General features: G+C 35.7%; 1 protein-coding gene across 11 annotated transcripts in view; it reads left to right on the forward strand.

Moving 5' to 3' along the window:
- Window positions 1–20,543, forward strand: part of DMD (dystrophin) — a 799,860-nt gene that overhangs the window by 488,007 nt on the left and 291,310 nt on the right. For all 11 annotated transcript variants that reach the window (XM_017833948.1, XM_017833947.1, XM_017833942.1 and 8 more), the window contains one exon: window positions 19,553–19,670. In XM_017833948.1, the coding sequence (XP_017689437.1) occupies window positions 19,553–19,670 (118 nt within the window). The remainder of the gene's footprint in view (window positions 1–19,552; window positions 19,671–20,543) is intronic.

The raw sequence follows: 20,543 nt of genomic DNA on the forward strand, positions 1-20,543 counted from the left end.
TTAAATTTGCACTCCTGACGTTACAGTTATGGGACAGAAAGGAGTGATATTTTGAAGCATATTAGCTGAGTTTCATTTTACAATTCAAAGAAAACTCAGTACTTTGAAATTGTTCATGAAATTGTAGACTTTTTTAATTTTGTTTTGCTTTGTTTTGTTATTTTAATAGGGAAATGAAAGAGGCAAAGCTGTGTGCCTATAGGATTTCACAGGAAAAGGGGGGGAAAAAAGGTGTTCCCAGATATTTTTGGTCTCCTTTTACTGATTTTATGTTCCTGACCATAGTATGTACAAAAAGGAAAGAAAATGTATTCATTCAGAACACACTTGAAATTTTGCTGGCTTATATACCCACTGGCTCTGAAAATGTAGGATTATAATGTGTAACAAATCATACATTTAATTTTATCATCTAAATGCAGAGATTTTTATTATTCTTGTCATCCTTTCTGCAGTATTCACATTTACCATTGATACCTGTCAGTTTTGGTAACCCGTATACTATGGAGATTTTTTACAAGAGTTCTTAGGGAAGAAGCTTGCAAACTGCAGGGCAGTGATCTTGTCTTCATATCTCTTTACAAATTATTTAGGCACTGTAGATTCTATTTCAAAAAACCCAAACCCTAACATGCGGTACTTGTCTTGATCATACTTCAGCTGCAACACAAATTCCTGGCATATCTCACTGAGCAATGACAAAATCATTTGTAATTCTTATTCTTAGACACAAAATTGGGGCAGATTGTAGCACAAATGATTGCATGTTTCTTGCTAGTGAAATGTTAGACATGTTATCTCAGATTTCCAAACCATTTGGCCATCAAAGAGCAGACTGTTATCTGTTCAGAGATTAATCTACTTGCAACGGCTACTTTGGTGTGCGGTTTCAAAATGACAACAAACGTGCACTGTGCATCATAATTATGTCCCTTTCAGGAATAAGAACTGCAGAAAGATTTCTTGAACTTAAGAAAGTGTCTTTGCATCTGTGGGAACTAAAAATATCCTTTTAAAAAATGTGGTTCAAAGGTATGTTTCCCAAAATATTGCATGGGGCTCACAATACGTTTTAAGGGGCAGTAAAATGCGAAATCATATGTATGTATAATATGCAGGAAACACTCAGTGAAAATTCAATCAAGAATGAAATGCTATTATGTGCAAACACCTCCTGGGCTTGTGCAGAGGTAATGGAGCATATGAAACAGATAAAGTGACAGCTAAGAGAGGAAGAAGATATGTGACTTTCCTTACAACTTTGTTTAATAAAGCTTTCAACATACATTGTGGATATAATGTGTTGTTTTGTCTCCATTCAAATCATCTTAGTTTTTATTCCATGCATTTTGTAGACTGTAATTTGGTGATAATGGCTTCTTTGCACAGTTCGGGAGTGATAAACAGGAATAACAAGTCAGTTAATAAGAGGATATATGTGTCTTTCCCAATACAGAGCTCTTTATTTGAGTGAGTCAGGAAGAAAGTCATATTTTCCTTCTACGAACATCACTAAATGTGGAGTATTGAATATTTAGGGAGAATAAATATGAGAAGACTGATTTTAAACCAGTCTGTGTAAGAGCCAGGTGAAAAGACTTACCTATTTTCAGCCCTTCCTCTGTTGTTACATGCTTATTACTTGTTTGAAATGTGTCCTATGAAATCTGTTATTCTGGAAGTTTATCTTGTACATTATCATTAGATTCAGTGGGTTTGATATATGTTGTAAACTTCCAAGCTGCACTGCCTGAGTGAGGAGCAGATTTGTATTGCACTGCCTGAGAAGGGCTGCAACTGCAACAAGGAGTCAGGACACAGTCTCTGTTTCCCCCTTGCTCTAGTTGGGAGCAATCTGTTCAGGCATAGAGAAGTTATGCCCTTTTACTCTCTAAAGGGAGATGCAGCTGAATTCTCAGATGACAGGACTGAGGCAACACGAACAGTTCAACTTTTTCAGACTTTCTCATTTCAGTGGAAATTTGTGATGACTAAATAATTGGAATATGATGCAGACATGGAAAGCATTTTAATATGTATCATGTTTACTTTTATTTTAATTCCTTGATTTATTTAGAAGTCAAGTATTTGGAGGCTCTTCTTAACAGCAGCTAGAAAATATATTTTGTATTAGTAACGTAAATAATACATTATGCCAACATAGTAACAAATCAAACCCTTTTCCTGTTTACTACTGAAAGAGGATTTATTTATAACACTACATATTTCCCTATAATTTAGAAAAAAAGAAACATCTTGCATAGGATTTGTCATGAATTTAAATGAGGACCACATAGCTCTTAACAAATATTTTGGGTCTCACATAACTCTCTATTTGCCAGAGATCTTTCAGTGTTTTAGGTTACAGAATTTGTATTTTATAGAACTACAATGAATACAAGAATAATTAGGTTTTAAACAGGACTAGAAGAGGGTCTTACAACACTGGAGAGCATAAGTACTTTACTGGGTCAAATGGGATGGCATTCTTCTATCTAGCACAGGAAAATATCTCTGGTGGTGACATTAGGACAGGTTGAGCAGGGAGAATGGAATAGCCTGGTTGCTTTCTGCTGACTGTTCCTCTTACACTGCCCCATCCTTAGCATCCACAGCCATTGGATTCAGGATATCAGGAGACATCACTGCCTACTTTTTGTAGTATCTGTTTTTCAGCCTATTGTTCATGAAGTTTTCTAATCTCTCTCTGAAACTGTTGATTGTCTTGGCCCTCACAACTTCCTGTGGCAGCAAGCTCCAGATACGCATATCTGCTATGAAAATAAATATGTTTTTTTAAATCTGTTCTAAACTAGTTTCTACTACAAATGATGTAGCATACTCCTGCCCACTCTGTTCTGTCTTTAAACCAAATATGCATTCAGAAGTAAACCTTTCTTTTTATGTAATGTTGCCAAGTTTCTTAAAACTTTTTTCTGAAGGAGTTTAGAAAAAAGACTATATGTACTTATCCTACCTGGACCAAATCGTCCTTCTCTGCATGCTTGTTGAGTTCTTTAAAGAAGCCCAGCACTTCCTTTAACAAAAAGCTCTGGCAGCTATGGGAGGCCAGTTTCCAAGTCCCAGTGCAAGAGCAGCATGATTGAAGCTGCGCACTAAGGTCACATCTCCTGCCATCACAGCCTCTCGGATCCCACACCCCATAGGCAGTTTGTGTTACTCCTGATTACAGACCTGTCTTATTCTTCAGGTTTGATGAATAAAAACCCAGGAATATGATTTATGATTTAATTTTTAGATTAGGTTAATTATCTGATTTATTTTAAAGTATTTTTTAGTGTATAATAATCATAGAGTCATGGAGTATGCTGATTTGAAAGGGACCATCAGGATTATTGAGTCCAACTCTTGGCCCTGCTCAGGACACCCCAAGAATTACACCATGTGCCTGAGAGCATTGTCCAAATGCTTCCTGAACTCTGTCAGCCTTGGTGCTGTGACCTCTGCCCTGGAGAGCCTGTTCAGTGCCCAACCACCCTCTGGGTGAAGAGCCTTTTCCTGATATCCTGATATCCAACCTAAATCTCCCCTGGCTCGGCTTCATATCATTTTCTTGAGTACTGTCACAAGAGTGAAGAGATTGAATCCCAACACCAACACAGCCTTTCTTTCCTGTATAATTTGCATCCATATATTACAGAGCACACATAGCTATCATTCTGTCACATTTCTGAGAAACCTGATATGTCAGTTGAAGTAAAACAAGCTCTTTATGTCTTAGATAAGAAATTGAGGCCAGCATTTTTTAGTAGAATTAAAAATAAAGAATATTAAGTGCTACCCTGCCATTTTGCACTGTCATTCTATTAAAAATTCATACTACAAAGAAACTATAAGGATAAAGAGAGGCCGATTTCAATATCATAGGCTAACTTGGGGAAAGAAATCATTTAGTAAGTGTTCTTATTATAGGCAGTCTGCAGGTACTGTTTCTCATCCTTCTTGTTTTGCCTTTTTCCATTGTTACCAAGTAACCAAAACAAAAGTTAAAAATGTATTAGCTCTAGGATCATGTGATCATGTTTTTGTGAAAAAAGTTTTGTGAAAAATTATGCTATAAACTAGCATAGAGCTCTATCTTATTCTCCCTTCTGTTTTTTATAGCTTGTTGGGTTGGTTTTTTTTTCTCACAAAGGTATAACAAATAGGGCTTGAAGGAGATTTGAAAGTCTGCGCAGTCCAGATTTTTGCCTCAGGCAGGATCAACTAGACTTAAATAATTTCTGACCAATTTCTGTCTAACCTGCTCTTTGAGATGTTTTTTTTCTGTAGTTTTGCAGAAATTTTTCCCACCACTTTGCAATCCTTGCCATTCTAAAGATGTTTATCTCCAACCTTCATGTCCCCTGCTGCAGTTTAAGCTAATTATGTCACCACAATGAAAATTGGGAACAGTTTACTCTCTCTCAGCAATAACCGCATATATTTGAAGGCTGATTCTTCAATTCAATCTTCTCTAGACTAAACAAATCCTGTTTTTTAAAATCTCTATCCTTGTTTCTAGATTTCTGACCATCTGTCCAGTCATTTGCAAACCATTCTGATGGTTAATCCAGTTTTTTTCAGCTAGTTATTTTAGTGCTTTGCACTTATTGAATTCTCAGGTTTTTTTCAGGCCACTTTGAATTGGGTTCCACTTCTCAAGTGCTTGCTGCTGGTTGGATTTTGCATCACTGTGAGTGTAAAAATCCGACCCTCTATTCCATCAACGAATAATAGTGATTGATAATAGACACAGGACAAGTCTGTATGTAGCTTCACTTGATATTGCCTTCCCATATAGTATCTTCAAGTTATGTTTTTCCATTAGTTTTATTTCCTTTTAAATAAAATTTCTTGCTTGTGATAACATCACATGGGCAATATCAGAAGCCTTGCTAAGGGCATCAGACATGACTTCTACCTGTTGTTCACTATTGGTAAATCTTAAAGCTCTGGATGAAGGAAAATGCCGTTGCCTGGTTATTATTTACTCTTGATAAAGGTTGGATGTGTTGCTTATTACTATTTTCCCTCCTCAAAGATTGTTGAATCATATGTTCTTGAAATGAGCTTAGTATAATTCACCTAAAATTTCCTGGGTAGTTTTCTGTGCCTCTTTCAGAAGTGAGATACATTCATCCATTGCAGGTTCTCAAATATAACTACGAATGCCCATGAGATTGCTTGAGCAAGTTCCTGAGTATTGTAGCTGAAATTCATGAGCTGTCACATCAAATTCATACTGAGCTAGATAAGAACAGTGTCATACCAATAACAAAGTTAGTGTTGTTTGTTTATTGTCTTTTACACAGAGACCTTCTGCCTTGAAGCTGTTAACATAAGAATTAGTGCTAGAATAAACCTTTTTTTTCAGACTATCACTTCAAAAGTTTCAGTGACTGTTTTATTCTGTTTGGATAAAAATATTGTGACAAAATGAGATTACAAACTTTAGGGCATCTGCAGAAACATTCTCCATCTTGTATAACATTGCAGAAGAGAAATGAACCATAGGTTTGAAACTCTTGTTTCCCATAGGGGGATAACAAACACAGTGGATAACAGAACAAAAATTATATTTAGGGTCTCCGTGCTGATTTAAAGGTAAACTGGCAGGAGAAATGAACCCAACCCAAGAGATTATGAGTCAGAGTTACAATTTAATAAAAATAATACAATAAATATAATTATATGGACAAACAATTGGTTTTAACCCACAAAACCCAGATGTATAACCCAGCACCCTGGGGCACGAACAGAATGGTGTTCGTTGACCCCCGTGCTGAGCCCCACATGGTCCCCCTGAGTCCAAAGCAAAAGGAAAAGGAGACTTGTTGGTGAGAGTGCTGGTCATAGTCTGGTGGAGGTTCTGGTCCTCCTCTGGATCTGATGAGTGGGCCCAGAAGTCCCAAGACTCCAAGATTATAAACACTCAGGTTGGAGTGGGAATGCCCAGTACCTCCCCCAGGGCAGGGAGTTCCACAATAGATGATTGTGAGTCGTGAGATATTTTTGGAATCCTTGATGGCCCATTAGCAGACATGACCCCTCAGGCTGGGTATGGAGGTGCTAAGGTCTCCCCGGAGGGGAGTTATCACACCTGAGTTATTGGTGTGAGGATAGGAACATCCTCCTATCTCACAGGATTCTTAACACCCAGCTTGTAGCCTGAGGGGTCAGGTGTGCTCTGGGCAGCTGCTGAAAATGGTCTATTGTTACCAGTTCCTGGGAAATGACATAAAGGGTGTAGAATACACAGTTTGGGTTACACCCACACAGTGATGAACTGGTCCTGGCTGCTCTAACTAGGACGCTCTGTGATGGGTCATAGTCCTTATGCAAATATTGTCTACTATTTTATATTACTTCTATATATATCTGTGTGTGAGAGCATGTGTGCATACATATCTACATTTCAGATACTTTTTTTTTTTCATGGTAGAATTAGTGAAGACCACCATCAAAATAAATCATCAGGTAGCTAGAAGGATTGGTAACAGCAAATTGTGAGCAATAGCCTGGCTAAACATGGACTTTGAAGTTGAAACAAATTTTTGAAAATATTCTTCCAATAAGACTCGTAGGAAATACTTGCAAGAATAAATTATGGACAATTAGTACAGGTATCCTCAGGCTGTTCCATGAAGTTGTTTCAAATTTGCTATGCCTTTTTCAAGAAAATTATATGGAATATCCAACAATGGAGTCTTGGCTCTGACCTCTCTCTGGTGCACATACATACACAGATGCTCATAGTGCTGCAATATTGTGGAGGTGTCTTGATTGCAGATAGGCTCATTAAAGCTGTTTTAAATGAGATAAAGCTGGGGAGCAGATGCAGGAACAGGTAAGTGGTTCTGTATTCAGTCAGGTGAGACTCATCAGGTCTCATTAACTGAGGCTGTTCCTGAAAGGCACTGTACTGCTGAGCTGGCCCCAGAAATTACACAACTGTGTTCACACCATGCTCTGCAAGCATTGCTTAAGTTTATCTGACCTAAGCTAACTCTTTACTGAATCAGTTGTAGAGCCTTTTCCCCATGTTGTATTTAATCCAGAACTGAGGCTAAATCATCTGTAGTTAATTTGGGATTGACTGTCTTTCTGGGGTGCGCAGCTCAAATTTCAGTTAGATCCTCCCTTGCATATCACTGCTTTTCCTATACCTCCCAACTCCTCCATCTCATGCCTCAGTCCTGCTGTTCACACTCATTCCCGTTTCCCACCCTTCATGCACTTGCCTTCATGTGCTTGTGCTCAGCCTGAAGTATTCACCTTCCTAAACAGGTGAGACGGTGGATATGGTACAGGCTCCAGCTTGGGTACAGCTGGCCAGAAACTACTGTTCACTCTGCCCAGGGATGTACGTCCATTTTCAGTGGTACACTGGAGTCTGGGCACTTTCTGACAAGCTCCTGGGTTAATACTGCTGTGGCAGTTGCTGATTATTTTTTTTTTGTTCAATATGAGTAATGAGTATGCTCATGCTTTGTCGCTTTTTGGGGTTTGGGAGATTGTTAATCTGTGGATACAGCTTCAATTTGGAGTTAATTCAATAAACATGTCCTCAGCCAGAAACTCTGTTCCATCATGTGCAAGTATAGAAATCTCTCCTAATGTATCTCTTATGAGACTTTAGTTGTTCATGGTAGGGAACATTCCTCCAAGAGAGTAACTTGTACGATCTGATTTCCATATGCAATGTCTTACACTGTGCAAGAGAGTTTGAAACATTTTCCTTTGATCTACAGTGACATTAGTAAACAATAAACCATCGTGCCTCAAGAGAACTACCTTGGCATACTAGCTGAATCTTTTATAATTATTTGTTATCTCTTAATGCCTGCACATCTGTAGCAGAGAGTAATTAAAATTTGAAAGGAAGCTAAAATTTTACAAACTGATTAGGGTCTTTGCTTTTTTCAGAACTGCATTTCAGTTTTGGGGTGTTTTGTTTTGTTTTGAAAAAACTTAGTGATCATATTCAAAGAAGTTAAAACATCCTTATGTACACATTAAATTACACCTGGAATACAGACTAAGAAAAAATGAAATCACAGCAGTTATGCCACTGTCAGGAATCTATTTTAAAAAAAGAAAAATTTCTGACCACACATCTTCTCCTATTACCACGTTTTTAATAATGTCCTACACCCCTCCTATTGGTATTGCACTTCTTTGGCATTCTCTTTCAACAGTGCCTAAATCAAAATGACAGTGTTTAACTTTAGTTATCTGTACACCAACAACTGTCATCTTCCATTCCTCACATACCCATCTTCAATAAAGCAGATCATCCATTTTGCATTTCCCTCGCCAGCTTGCTTCTGTTGCCTTTTTTCAGAGCTGTATCCCTGTTAGATATGTCCTCTGACCTTTCTTGGCACAAGGCAGGGACTGAGAGCAAAAGTCGAATCTTGGGGTAAGCTGGCATAGTGTCGTCAGTGCCACTCCTTCACCAGTCAGGGATGGGAAGCCAGTGGCACCTCCACAGCCCTTATGGCCCCTTCTGAGGAAACAGCTGATACAGGGCATAAGGACATGCTGAGGCCCAACTCCTAAACTTGTCAGTACTTCACTTTTGTTTTTAACCAGAATATATTATGCTGTCATGGATAAATACACTGATGTTGCTTTTAGCTGGTTAATCAGAACTGCAAGCTAATGGCATCTGTTCAGACTTATATGTTGTATTTCTCTTTTATTTCTTAGCACAGTTGCTTATTCTCCTTTTTTATTCAGCCCATGTTTCTAGAGAGTTCTTCAAATCCCTTGGACAATGGCTACAATTTACATCTTTGCATTTTCTAATGCTTGCAGTGAAGGTATTTAGAAGGGTACTCTGGAGGGATAAAGTAGAAGGAACAGAAATGGTAACTTCCTAAACTCAGTTTTCTTTTGTTAATAATTAATAGCTGACAAAAAAAATTGCCTTCAAATGTAGCTCTCAAGAAAAATAATTCTTTCTTTTTTTGTCTGGTGGAAAAAGCCTCTGGAAAGAAGTGTGTCTGCATATGTATATGTGATAATTTTCAAGAGCAAGCAAGGAATAAGGTCAGAAAGTTGAGTAAGAAAAAATTGCCAAGATAGATACATTTTTCAGCACCATAGACTGTAAAACACCTCCCAGTTTTGCAGGCTGGTATTTACAAAGAAAGTAGTGACCTCAGCCTGGAGTCCTTCCAGGATTCAGCTCTTGAAGAACTGCTTGTCACAGTCTAGCATTTCCATAGGGAGATACAAATCATTAATTTTTAAAAATATAACACATTTGGAAGCTCTTGTTTCCACCTCCCAATATGGCCTTTCAGTAACTGACTTTGTTATGGTAAGAGGGAGGGGGAGAGTGGGAGACAGGGTCCAGATGCATCATAACAGCCTCCTAGTTAATTTGGGTTCTACACCCCTGGAGAACTGACTGCATCAAGCCTTAGCTAATGCTCTATATGGTAAGACATTTTCTTTCACCTTACTAATTTAGTGAGTAAAAAGTGAAAATATCACTTATCAGCTAAGGCCAAATTTTCAAGTGTGTTAAACTTGAAAGTTATTATTCTAAAATTTTATATATATATATATATGTATATATATCTGTGTTATGCTTCGTGTCAAATTGTGGGTCAATGCTAGTAATGTAGAAATACATCACTGGCATGGAAAAAGTTACTAATCAGTGAAAACCTGAAAATCAGTTTGGATTCACTGATAAAGATGAGCACTGTCTACTAGTGAGTTGTTAGCAGCCAGTGCCATAGGCCCTCAAGTTTAGGAACTAACGTCTAGGAATTAAAAGGAGAAAAAAAAGAAATTGCCTTGCCTGTTGAAAAACAGCATTAGAAATATGGATGATATGCAGTCATTCCATCTTCAGTTATTTTTCAGCCATGACTGACACCATTTCGGAACTGCAAGCAGTGAATTTATGAATGTGGTCAGAATTTTTTACACAAAGCAATGTGCAATATAGTTTGTTATTTAGCTAAGGCACATTTTTCGTAGTACATAGGAGAGCAAGTACATGAGAACAGTCTTGCTAAAACCCGAAGACAAGCTTATTTCTTTCTGAAACTGTGGAAGTACTTTGTCTATAAAATGTTCACACTTGAAAAACTTAAAAGAAAATAAGTGTAAGTAAAAATACACTGCAAGATACAGTTTTACAGCTCCTTTAATTCCGTTGTCCCAGGAAAAAGCTGAGTGGCTAAGAAACAAGTTCTGTTCTTTCAATACAAGAGAATTGTAGCAACAAAACAATATTTTCCAATACAGAGAAAATCTTGGTTTGGGAAAAATGTCAGTAGTTCAAAACTACAAAGATAATAGAGAAGAATAATTTCATTTTGACTTTTAATGGTTTATTCTAAGATTATTTTCAGGAACATTTATTATATTCATAAGTGTGTTATTATAGTATCTCAAGAAATCCTCCTCCTCTGTTTTGACCAGATTGTGATGCTCAAGCTCATTGCCCCTCCAGCCTCAGTTACTCTTCAGTTACAGAAGAGAAATCAGAGGAAGGTTATTAATTTTGAAATTTTATTCCTTGGGTTCCATCTTTGTTATTGCAAAGGCCCACTATAAAATCAGTATCTATATCTGCTTATATATAGCTGTGTGTGTATATACATGAATACACATATAAAGAAAATTATTATTTCCTGCTTTTATTATAGTAACATCAATCTATTTTAGCAGTGATTCTTTCTTTTCTATCAGATATATTTCTGAAACTGTCAATCAGATAATAAAACTGTATTTTCTGAAAAAGAAAAATGCTAATTTTTCTCCCACTGAAGTAGAATTGTGTGGCTCCACTGCAAGCTACTAATCAATGCCTGTACTTTCTGCCTCAAGCAATGGTTACAGATGAAATACATTAACTTTGTAGTAAGAGTTCCTCTTGTCTGAACAAGAAATAGCTGCAGATTTATGCTTAACTTTATGCTTAAACACTGCTCTCAGTCTGAAATTGATTAAATATATTTAAATTATAATATATCTGTGTGAGGGAGGGGAACCATGTAGGACTGATACTGATTTGAGGAAACAGGTGTTGAAAATTCATCTCAGTTAAGCTGGCATTATAGGTGTGTTCAAATATTTTTTTTTTTATAATTTCTCACAGATTCATAGATTTGAAGGTCAGAAAGGACAGGCATGTTTGTATACTATATATGAAACTAGTCCATGTGATTTTACATAGAGATTCGTCTTCCTGCTCTTACAAATTGTGTCTATTAAAAAAAAATTGATTATTTTTTTATTTATACAATTCTGTTAATAATCTGCCATATTCTGTAGTCATCTGCTCTGTGTTTAAATGTGCAGACTGCTAATAATTTGCAACTTTTCTGTTTAGACTGTATTGTCTTCAACTTCTGGCCAAAATCCCTTTTCAATACTATTGAAAAGAGTAACTGGGGAACCTAACTCAGCTACAGCTCCCACTTTAACTACATATGGTGCTTCACAGCTGTGCAGCACTTACATCTCTTTCCCAAGCTATCCCATAGTTTCTTACACCATGAAGGGCAAATTATAGGTTTTGAGTGTTAAAAATGGCATATTCAGAAGACTGCAGTCTCTGTGATACCACCAAGACAAGATTGCATTATTAATTTACTAACTCTGACTGGCAGTCGAGAACTTGAGAGTTCCCCTTTGAAAGTAGTTATAAAAATAAGTCTTGCCTAGTCCAAACTTTTAATAAGCCACATTATATACATTTCCTTCCTTCCTTTGCTGTTGATGAAATATGAACAACATCAGAATTTTTCAAGTTTTTACCTTTCCCTTCTGTTTTGTTTTTGAACTTAATTACCTTAATGACCTTTATTCTGACCATAGTTACAGAAATGTGGAGGAATAAAAACTAGAAGTAAATCAAACAAAGAAACAAGTGCAACAAAAAAGTGCAATAAAAGTGGAAACAAGAATGAAAGGCAGCAGTAAAAACTGAAGCAAAACCTTTCTAAATATACCAGAAAGGTTTAGGTAACAAAACTAGGCTTCTAACATCATACAGTTCTCATCTTTTGGAAGGACAATGAGATATGAATAAAGATGAAGGTCCAAGTTACTAGATTTAGGCCAAAGTTATTCTAGAGTTATTCCAACATTTCTTATCNTAAAGAAACACCTTCCCTCCCCCTGCCCCTGCATACACACACAGAGCTAAATAATATTACATTCATCGTAAGAAAAAATTATGTAACAGTTTTTGTTTTCTGTTTCAGAAGCAAAGCCAAACGACCTAGATTAAATCCTCTTTCTTTATTTTACATTGTTCTTGAGAAAAATATCCAGTTTCCTAAGGTACTAAGGAAAAACTTATCTGGCAACTGATGCTGTGTCAATCCATTTTATTCTCCTAAATTGTTTTTCACTTGCTATTACTGGAGAAAATTTCCAATAAAAGCATTCAAAGAGTTCCAGAGGCTCTAGTAGAAACTGAGAAAGTCATTCTGTGTTGTTTTTTGGTTTTTTTTTCAGAGCATAAAATTGATTCAGTCTAATCTTTTCCCTATAAAACTGGATAATTTGTGCAGTATCTTCAGTCGAGCTATTAGCTTTCCTTCAATACAAATATTAGTTATTTACTTAAATAAAAAAAAAAAAAGCTAAAAATACCTGTTGGTTTTGCTTATGTTCATAATACAATACTGTCTTCTCAGTATTATTTTACTTCTGTCTAAAAATGTGACAAAGTAAAGAACCTAAAACTTTGCTTTTGAAGTGCATTGACAAGTATGTTTTTCACTGGATCAGTCAGAAATAAGGAGTTCACTAACACCATCAACTGAAAAAAAACAGTAAAGAAAAGACTAAAGCTGAAGCTTTGAGAAACAGAGCAGCTGCCCTCAGTTTTCTTGCTAATACACATTTGTTAAATGCATTGGAAAAATCCTTAATGTGAAAAACCATTAGTTATATAAGAGAAATAAAATAGTAAGTTTTGCAAATTCACATTCTACAAATGGTAGCTATATGCTGAGAGATTTCAGTTCTGCTGACTGATACAGAAACCAAGGAAGCTCTGTAGCTCCTAACAGTGGTTCCCATCCATTAAGTTATTTAGCCTGATGAAAGGACATAAGATACCCTAGAATACTTTTACCTGATTGTTTGCTCATGCTTTATTGCAAGCAAAAGTACTATTGAACTGCCACATTGTTTGGGGGCAAAAGGCTGTGATTTTTTACATATTTCACATATACCCAGATTTACTGTTAGAGCTGTAATCCTATTTCAGTCTTGAGTTCTTACATGTGAATTATCACTGTGTTCCTCTAGTTGAATGCACCTTATTATAGCCAAACACACAAATCTTTGAATGTTTTTCTACTTGTTACAGATACATCTTTAGCTTTATTCCTTTTTCTTTCTGGCAATGGCTATAATAGAGCGAATTCCTCTTTATCTCATAATGATTCATTCACAAACTCTGTTAAACTGTAATCTTTTTCTAGTGTTCTCTTCCATCCTCTCCATCCTGTCTGCTGGATGGACTCCAGTGCAGTCCATCAAGAAATCTCTGTTTTAATGAGGAAATGCTTCCAAAGCCTTTCCTAAAGACAAATGTGGAGCAGGGTGAGAGGTAGGGTGAGAGTTATCCCAGCTCGCACCATCACCATCACCTACATTTTTGATCAATACATAGAGAATCAAATTAAATACTCCCCATTCTGTTTGGTTTGGTTGGTGTGCATCAACAGCGTGTTGCACGTTTTGCTGTCATAACTTCCTGATATGGACCAGACTTCCAGAGTTGTAAAGGAACAAGCCTCAGACATTTACGATGCCACCAACATAATTTAATGAGTGACCGTCACAAAAAAAAGTGTACAAAAAGTTCTGTGATGCTTTTTCACTCATCTTGTGCAACAGCTGATGAGTTGTCACTGGTGGCTTTCCCACAGCATCACTGATGGAGTTGGTATATTTACTTTGACATTGATGAGAGCTGCTTAGGCAGTTCTTGAGGTGGTCCTAAGTGGGCATAAAAGTACATGCTTATGAAAACGAGCTGCACAAAACACTCAGGAAAAATCAAATTCACAGCGTTGTCTGTTAATGTTCTGATTTCATTGACAGGCACCAATCATTTGTCAACACTGCTAAATAGTAGCTCTAGATCTTTGTGTTTTCCTAAAATTATACATACTTTGCAGGGAAAACAGCTAATAGTCAAAATAAAAGTTGTTTTCAAAAAAGAAAATTCCACTCCATTATATTGCTTTCTTTGTTTCATAATTTTATGTTTAAATATAGGGAGTATGTAAATGATCATTTTCTCTCATACTCCCTTCCTGCTTAGTGACAAGAAAACAAATTCAAATTGTGTTTGGGAGGAATATCTTAACAAAGCCAATTTTATTATTCAAATGAATTGTAGGTGTTGCATATCTGCATTTTCTGAAATTGTTAGCAAGTTTTTTTCCAAAGCTTTCTCTCTTTTGTTTGTATGTAGCACATTATATTTGGAGAACCAACCAGCCTCAAGAAACTCAGTTGTTTTAAGTAAAAGTTGTCATGGCTATACATTTTGGTGGTGAAATTATTGGTTCATTTTTTTTGTTTAAACTTAAGGTTTAGAGTCTAAAGTTTTTCAAAAAATGAGCAAATAACTTTCTGAACAACTGTTTAATAGAATTATGCTTTTTCTGAGTATATCATGGTAAATTAGTTCAGAGGAGCAAATAGGTTCATAAGATAAGAAATATATCTTCCTTCTCTCTTACATTCCCATATAAATCATTCAGTTAATTAATAATCAGAACCAGTTTTGATTCATTGGTTCATTTCATTTAACAAGGTTGGGAGTGGGCCAAACCAAATCATCCCAAATAGTTGTGAAGTCTTAGTCTTCAACCATGGGTTGTTGATGACAAAAAGTGCTTCCAGTTTGTTCTTAATATGGAAGGTCTTTCTTAAATCCTCTTTTTGTCCAAACATAATTTTTTGGATCAGTCACTATTAGCATTCTTATAGCTAGTATAAAATAGATAAAAAACTATATTTGACTGGAAGCACATAGATACACTGAAAACTTGTGAAGACATGGTAGTCATTGACACTACAGAGGACTTCTCAATTAAACACTAAATAGGAAATGTGAGACCTGCTTTACCCAATGTTATTTCAATCTTTTGTAGTGACACTTAAACATCTATATTTTCAGAGAGGTTTTTCAGCATAGGAATGTAAATTGGTTACAAGAGTGGGCCCAGAGGCTTTTTAAAGACTCATACAGATTGAGGCTTAGCCATATATAATGTTGCAGAACAGCAACTTGAACTCTTCTTTGTATGTTTGAATTCAGCAAAGGGAGATGAAAAGTCCGGGCTTTGTCGTGAGAAAAGTTGCTCAAAATATTAAAGAGCAAACATGCATAATCACCACTAGTAAATGATAAGTTGAATGTATAAAACTTGGTAACATCCTGGAATTCAGCTATTCCAGTTTAGTAACAATTGCCACAAGGTCAGGAAGGAAAAAAGGACTGGACAGATTTTAAGGATCCTATCTTTTATATAAACTGCTATACACATGGCTACAGTGACAAATATGCAGGCTCCAGCATGCTGTGCATTATAAAGCTAGAGAATATTTTGATTCTCAGTCTCAAACTTTGCAGTCCCTCCAAGAATTTCTAACACTTCACCTGTTTCAGTTTTTCAGTTTATTTTTTAGCAGTTTTTATGCAAGTTATTTCAGTTACTGACTTGAACAATTTGTTCCATATCTCGACACCCATTTTTTGTTAGAAAAATCATAAAAGTTAGGAACCTGAAAATTGGATTTTTCTTTTGAGCACCTGCTATCCACAGATATGGAAAGATTGTTAAAAGTGAATAGCATCTCTTTCTAACAAACTCTAGGTAGGTTTGATGGCTGTATCTCATTGTTCCATTACTGTGCTGTCCCCAAGCATCATTATGTTGGCATTCATAGATATATGGAAGAAAAAGAAAAGCTCTTTTGGGGTTTAAAGATGTGTTTCTACAACCATGGATGTCAATGGTCCTTCTTCACTGTTGACTTGCTCATGTGGATTTACATTTATAATTAAACAAAATATTCTTAATTGAAATGTGTTCTATAATGTTTTGCAGAATACATTATTACTAGGAAAATAAGGCTAGAGGGAAATTATGTGCAAAAGAACATAAGTGTTTATTAAAAAAAAAAACCAACAAAAAACTTTCAGTTTAACTGACTCCCTAAGTCTTTGTACCTGTGCTTTTGGTGACTTGATGGAGACTAGATAGAGACTAGATAGATTTCTGTTTCATTTATTCTGAAAAGACTTTCATTATAACTTTTATTTCTGTATTATCCATTTTTCTATAGCACATTTGTTTCAGTGTGCTGACATTCCAAATCAGAGGCATCTGGTCTTTTGCATCTGCTGTGCCTCCACCAGGGTGCCACTATTAATGAGTTTTTCTTCCCATGGCTCTTGGAACAGTATCTTCTAATGGTTTCCACTTAGTTTTCTGTTGAGGATCCAGTTTTACAACATTAAATATTTGGCTGAATTCATAAAAGTTTTTAAAAGTATCTCCAGATATGAATTGCTTCTGATTTTGGTTTGGGGATTTATTGTTTGTTTGTTTCAGATCATTTCAGCTAATACTTTAAAGCTATTTAATTTTTATGTTTCCCAAAAATCGTATTTAGTGGTCTTTTAATTTGTATTCATCAAAGCACTTCTCTTCCTAGTATAATTATCTGTATTTTTGTTAACTCACAAAATCAGTTTGTTTGATCAGTTTAGCTAGTCACAGAATATTTTTCTGAATTTGATAGTACTTTAAGTGGAGCTCAAGTGGTGCTGTTTATTTTCATGCTACTAGATCACAGGAAGGCTCCGGAGTGATGTGTTTCAGTAGCTACTTTTATCCAAGCTTCTATCAGGGTTTCTATGTGTACATGCAATGTAGATACCACGTGGAACATATATTTGCTAAATCTTTAAGATTGTACCAATTGGTAAATGTAGACCCACAAATGTAGCAATTTTAAAATAGACTTCTACTGAATAAAATAAAACATTTCTTTGGTATCGTTCTCAGACAGTTTCTATTAAATCAAGGAAAAAATATATTATTTTGAAAAATGTTGCTTTTCCATTATTCTGAGCTGGCACTTTTCTAAGAGTAAGAAAAAAAAAATCTGCTCTATAGGTATGTGTTACTGTCTCCTGAAAGGTCTGAGAATCTTCAGATCTGTTTATAGTATAAGAGTTTTAAGGTGTCCTTCTTGACCTTTCAAAAATACACATTAGTACATCCAACAAGACTCACTTTAAAGAGGCATTTTTAGTCTTCCTGAGTGTCCAGTTGAGGAATTGCAGGTCTTGGGGTTAAGTTGTTTTGTAAGCCCTTAGGCACAGAGCAGCTCCATTCACTCAGTTTTGTACTGAGAAAATCCTTCTTGAGCTCTCCTTACCTATGGCTTTTCCTACTAAGTTTCCTATAACAGCAGCTTTCTTCTATGGTACAAACACAGCATTTAATGTCTAGTTGGAGACACTGGCTGGATCAGATAAATCATTTTATTTGAGTATATCCAGTATAACAATTATATTTAGTAAACTTCAGGGAACAGAGTCACTGTTAGCATAAGACCTTACAGTCACTTAATTTGATTTTCCTTTTCTGAACAGTAGGGGAAGGAGAGAGAAAGGGAAATATTACTTTGGAAGCCATAGAATTATCTGGGCATCTTGTATGTGTTTTAATGCTCCTTCTGCACAGTCCATTTTGGCAATGTGTGTAATACAGATGTTGTTCAGCTACAGTGGGACTGCTTTTTCTATTGCAAAATTCATGTCATTCATTAACTTGTCTTCCTAGAAAATGGAGTTTAGAAGGCACATAGATATCTAGAGGTAGTAACTGCATCAGTAGATTTTATTTCTTTTTCTTGAGTGCTTTCAATAAGGAGAGACTTTGCTTAATTATGCAAGCTGCTGCTTTAACTACATGTCTCTATGCAATTCAATCAGTATACAAGTGAAAAAATACCATCCAAACTTTTGGGTTTAGAAAGCCAGTTATAACAGATTTTAAAGAACTTGTGATACAGAAGTTCAAGGCAAGAATTTCCAAGGGTGTAGCTAGATGTGTACCTTGAAAATTACCTTTGTTCTTTAAGAGTTTGTAACTGAACAAAAGGAAACTCTGTGGAGCTTTTAGCTTGCTTTTGATAATACACACTGTAGTTACAGGAATTTATATTATCATGCTCTTTTGTTGATCTCATTCAACAGAAAATTATATTAGGCCTTTATTTGTCACCTTCAACTTGGTAAAAATTACACAACACTAGTTTCAAGTTGGAGAGTCAAATTCAAGATCAGACTGTAGGTCTTTTCTATCCAGTACAGTCAATGAATAACAGCTTTTTAAAATAAAGTATGATTATTTAGGAAAAAACCCCAACATTTTAAGGAGTAGAAAGGGGAGACTTTTATGACAATAGAATACTCAAGACACATAGTCAACAGCCCAGTGAGCATGTTAACAGGTTATCTAACCAATGTCTATGTAACAAGCCTGAAAAATAAATTCTTCTCAGGCCTTTTTTTGCCAGCTTGATAGCTGGTATAGTGTACCTACTAGCTACCTGTCAGTATACTGTTCTATTCTGATGACTAAAAATTGTGGGCAGAAAAAAGTAATTTCTTTATAGTTTTATAATAAATATTGCTACTTCCAACTCCCAAGACTGGGAAATCTAATGAGCATCCTTTCTGGAAACTACACAATAGGGAGTTGAAGTTGATAAATTTGGTCAATGTCTTTAAATACATACTTGGATGCTTCTCATCTGAGAAACGATTGTACTGATTCCTTGTTAGCTCTTCCCTACTCCTTCAAATTAAGTTAAAGTAATATATGCATAGATCTTATACACCTTATTTACCTTGAGTTTTCATTTTCAGATTGCCTGGGTTTTATGTATTTATGTAACATATAAATTATTGTGAGTGTTAATTATTTTTCTGCTAGGTAAGGTGTCAGAACAGAAAAAGTGATATCAACAGTCTTACAGTGGCTTTTAACTAATAGATTAAACAGTCTTGAAATATTAAAAACCAAACATTATTAATTAGACCTCATGATTTACTAGGAAAAGCCTGTGTAATCTGCTAAGATAGTAAACCCTAATATCTTTCTTTAAAATACCCCGTAAAATCTAAAAGAATATTGAAAAATAGTGCCTTTCTATAGATTTATACAGGACAATAGCTTATCCTGCATAATTTGATGTGTTAAAAATGAAGATTGTCAATTTTATTTGTCTAGTTTTATAGGTTGATTTTTAATTATTATTACAAGTTATCCTTGGTATTTTTATATAAAGAATAAGAACAATATTTAGAAGGTCTAGACATAATTCTTCATAATATTTGAAATAGCAAACAATCTTTTTGCTTTAAATTAAGCAAGCACAAAAAAAAAAAGTCCCAATATGTGGTCTCCTCAACAGTTCTATATGCTTTTAACTTGGTTTTATTTTTGTATGTGTGTTCAACTAGGCAATACTACAGGATCTGGAGCAAAGACGTCCCCAGCTGGATGAACTAATAACTGCAGCACAAAATCTGAAAAACAAGACGAGCAATCAAGAGGCCAGAACAATAATTACTGACCGCAGTAAGTGGTGATTCTTCTATCATATGACATTTCAACAAACATGGAAAATGTTGTAATATCTAATAAGTGTAGTATTTTTCAGATACTTTATGCCTTTGCCATGAAAAGGAGAGTTCCATCAGGAGACAATTCTCATACAGATTTTCCAAATTGCCTATAGAGTAAATGTCACTGAAAGTCAGTGATCCCATATTTCAAATTTTTCACCTTCATTTTGTATTGCTTGTCTTCATAGTGGAAGGACATTGTATGAAATATAGAATGTGAGCACTGTAGATAAAGAAATACATTTATTCTTAAACAAGGAGAAAGAAAGAATTCACAGAATATAGCCACAGGCTTGAAAGAAGCTTTCGATTCCATCCCCCGTAGTACAGCTGCACGCTCTTCTTTCATCTCCCCTCAGCTGACGCACAAGTCTGATGATGCTCTGCATTACTCTGTATTATTTCTTCAGTTCTGTTTTCCCTACTCAGAATTAACCAACTAGCTGTGACTAAGGTGGAAAAATTAGTAGATTAGATTTTAGAAGTCTATAGAAGACACAGCGTTATTACCCTTGGAGGCTTGCACATCTTTATGTCTCACACTGTGGGATGAAACACACTCTCGAGGTCATGCTGTAGAAACAGCCCTCTGTGGTGGACTGCTCTATATATCTTCAGTGATTATTCTGAGTACTTAGGACTAAAAGCTATGAAAAATGAATTTTTTTGTGGTTTTCAAGGTCTGCTATGGAGCTTAGGGAAGACTCAGGCCAACTGCTTTGTGCAAACTGTTCTGTACATCATGGCATGGTAATCAGGGATTGCTCCCTGAGACTGATGACTGTGAAGGTATAAATGTAGACTCAACTTTTCTGTCCCCATAATT

This window comes from Lepidothrix coronata, unplaced genomic scaffold (genome assembly GCF_001604755.1).
Source record: "Lepidothrix coronata isolate B3197 unplaced genomic scaffold, Lepidothrix_coronata-1.0 Scaffold225, whole genome shotgun sequence".
NCBI classification, from domain to species: domain Eukaryota; kingdom Metazoa; phylum Chordata; class Aves; order Passeriformes; family Pipridae; genus Lepidothrix; species Lepidothrix coronata.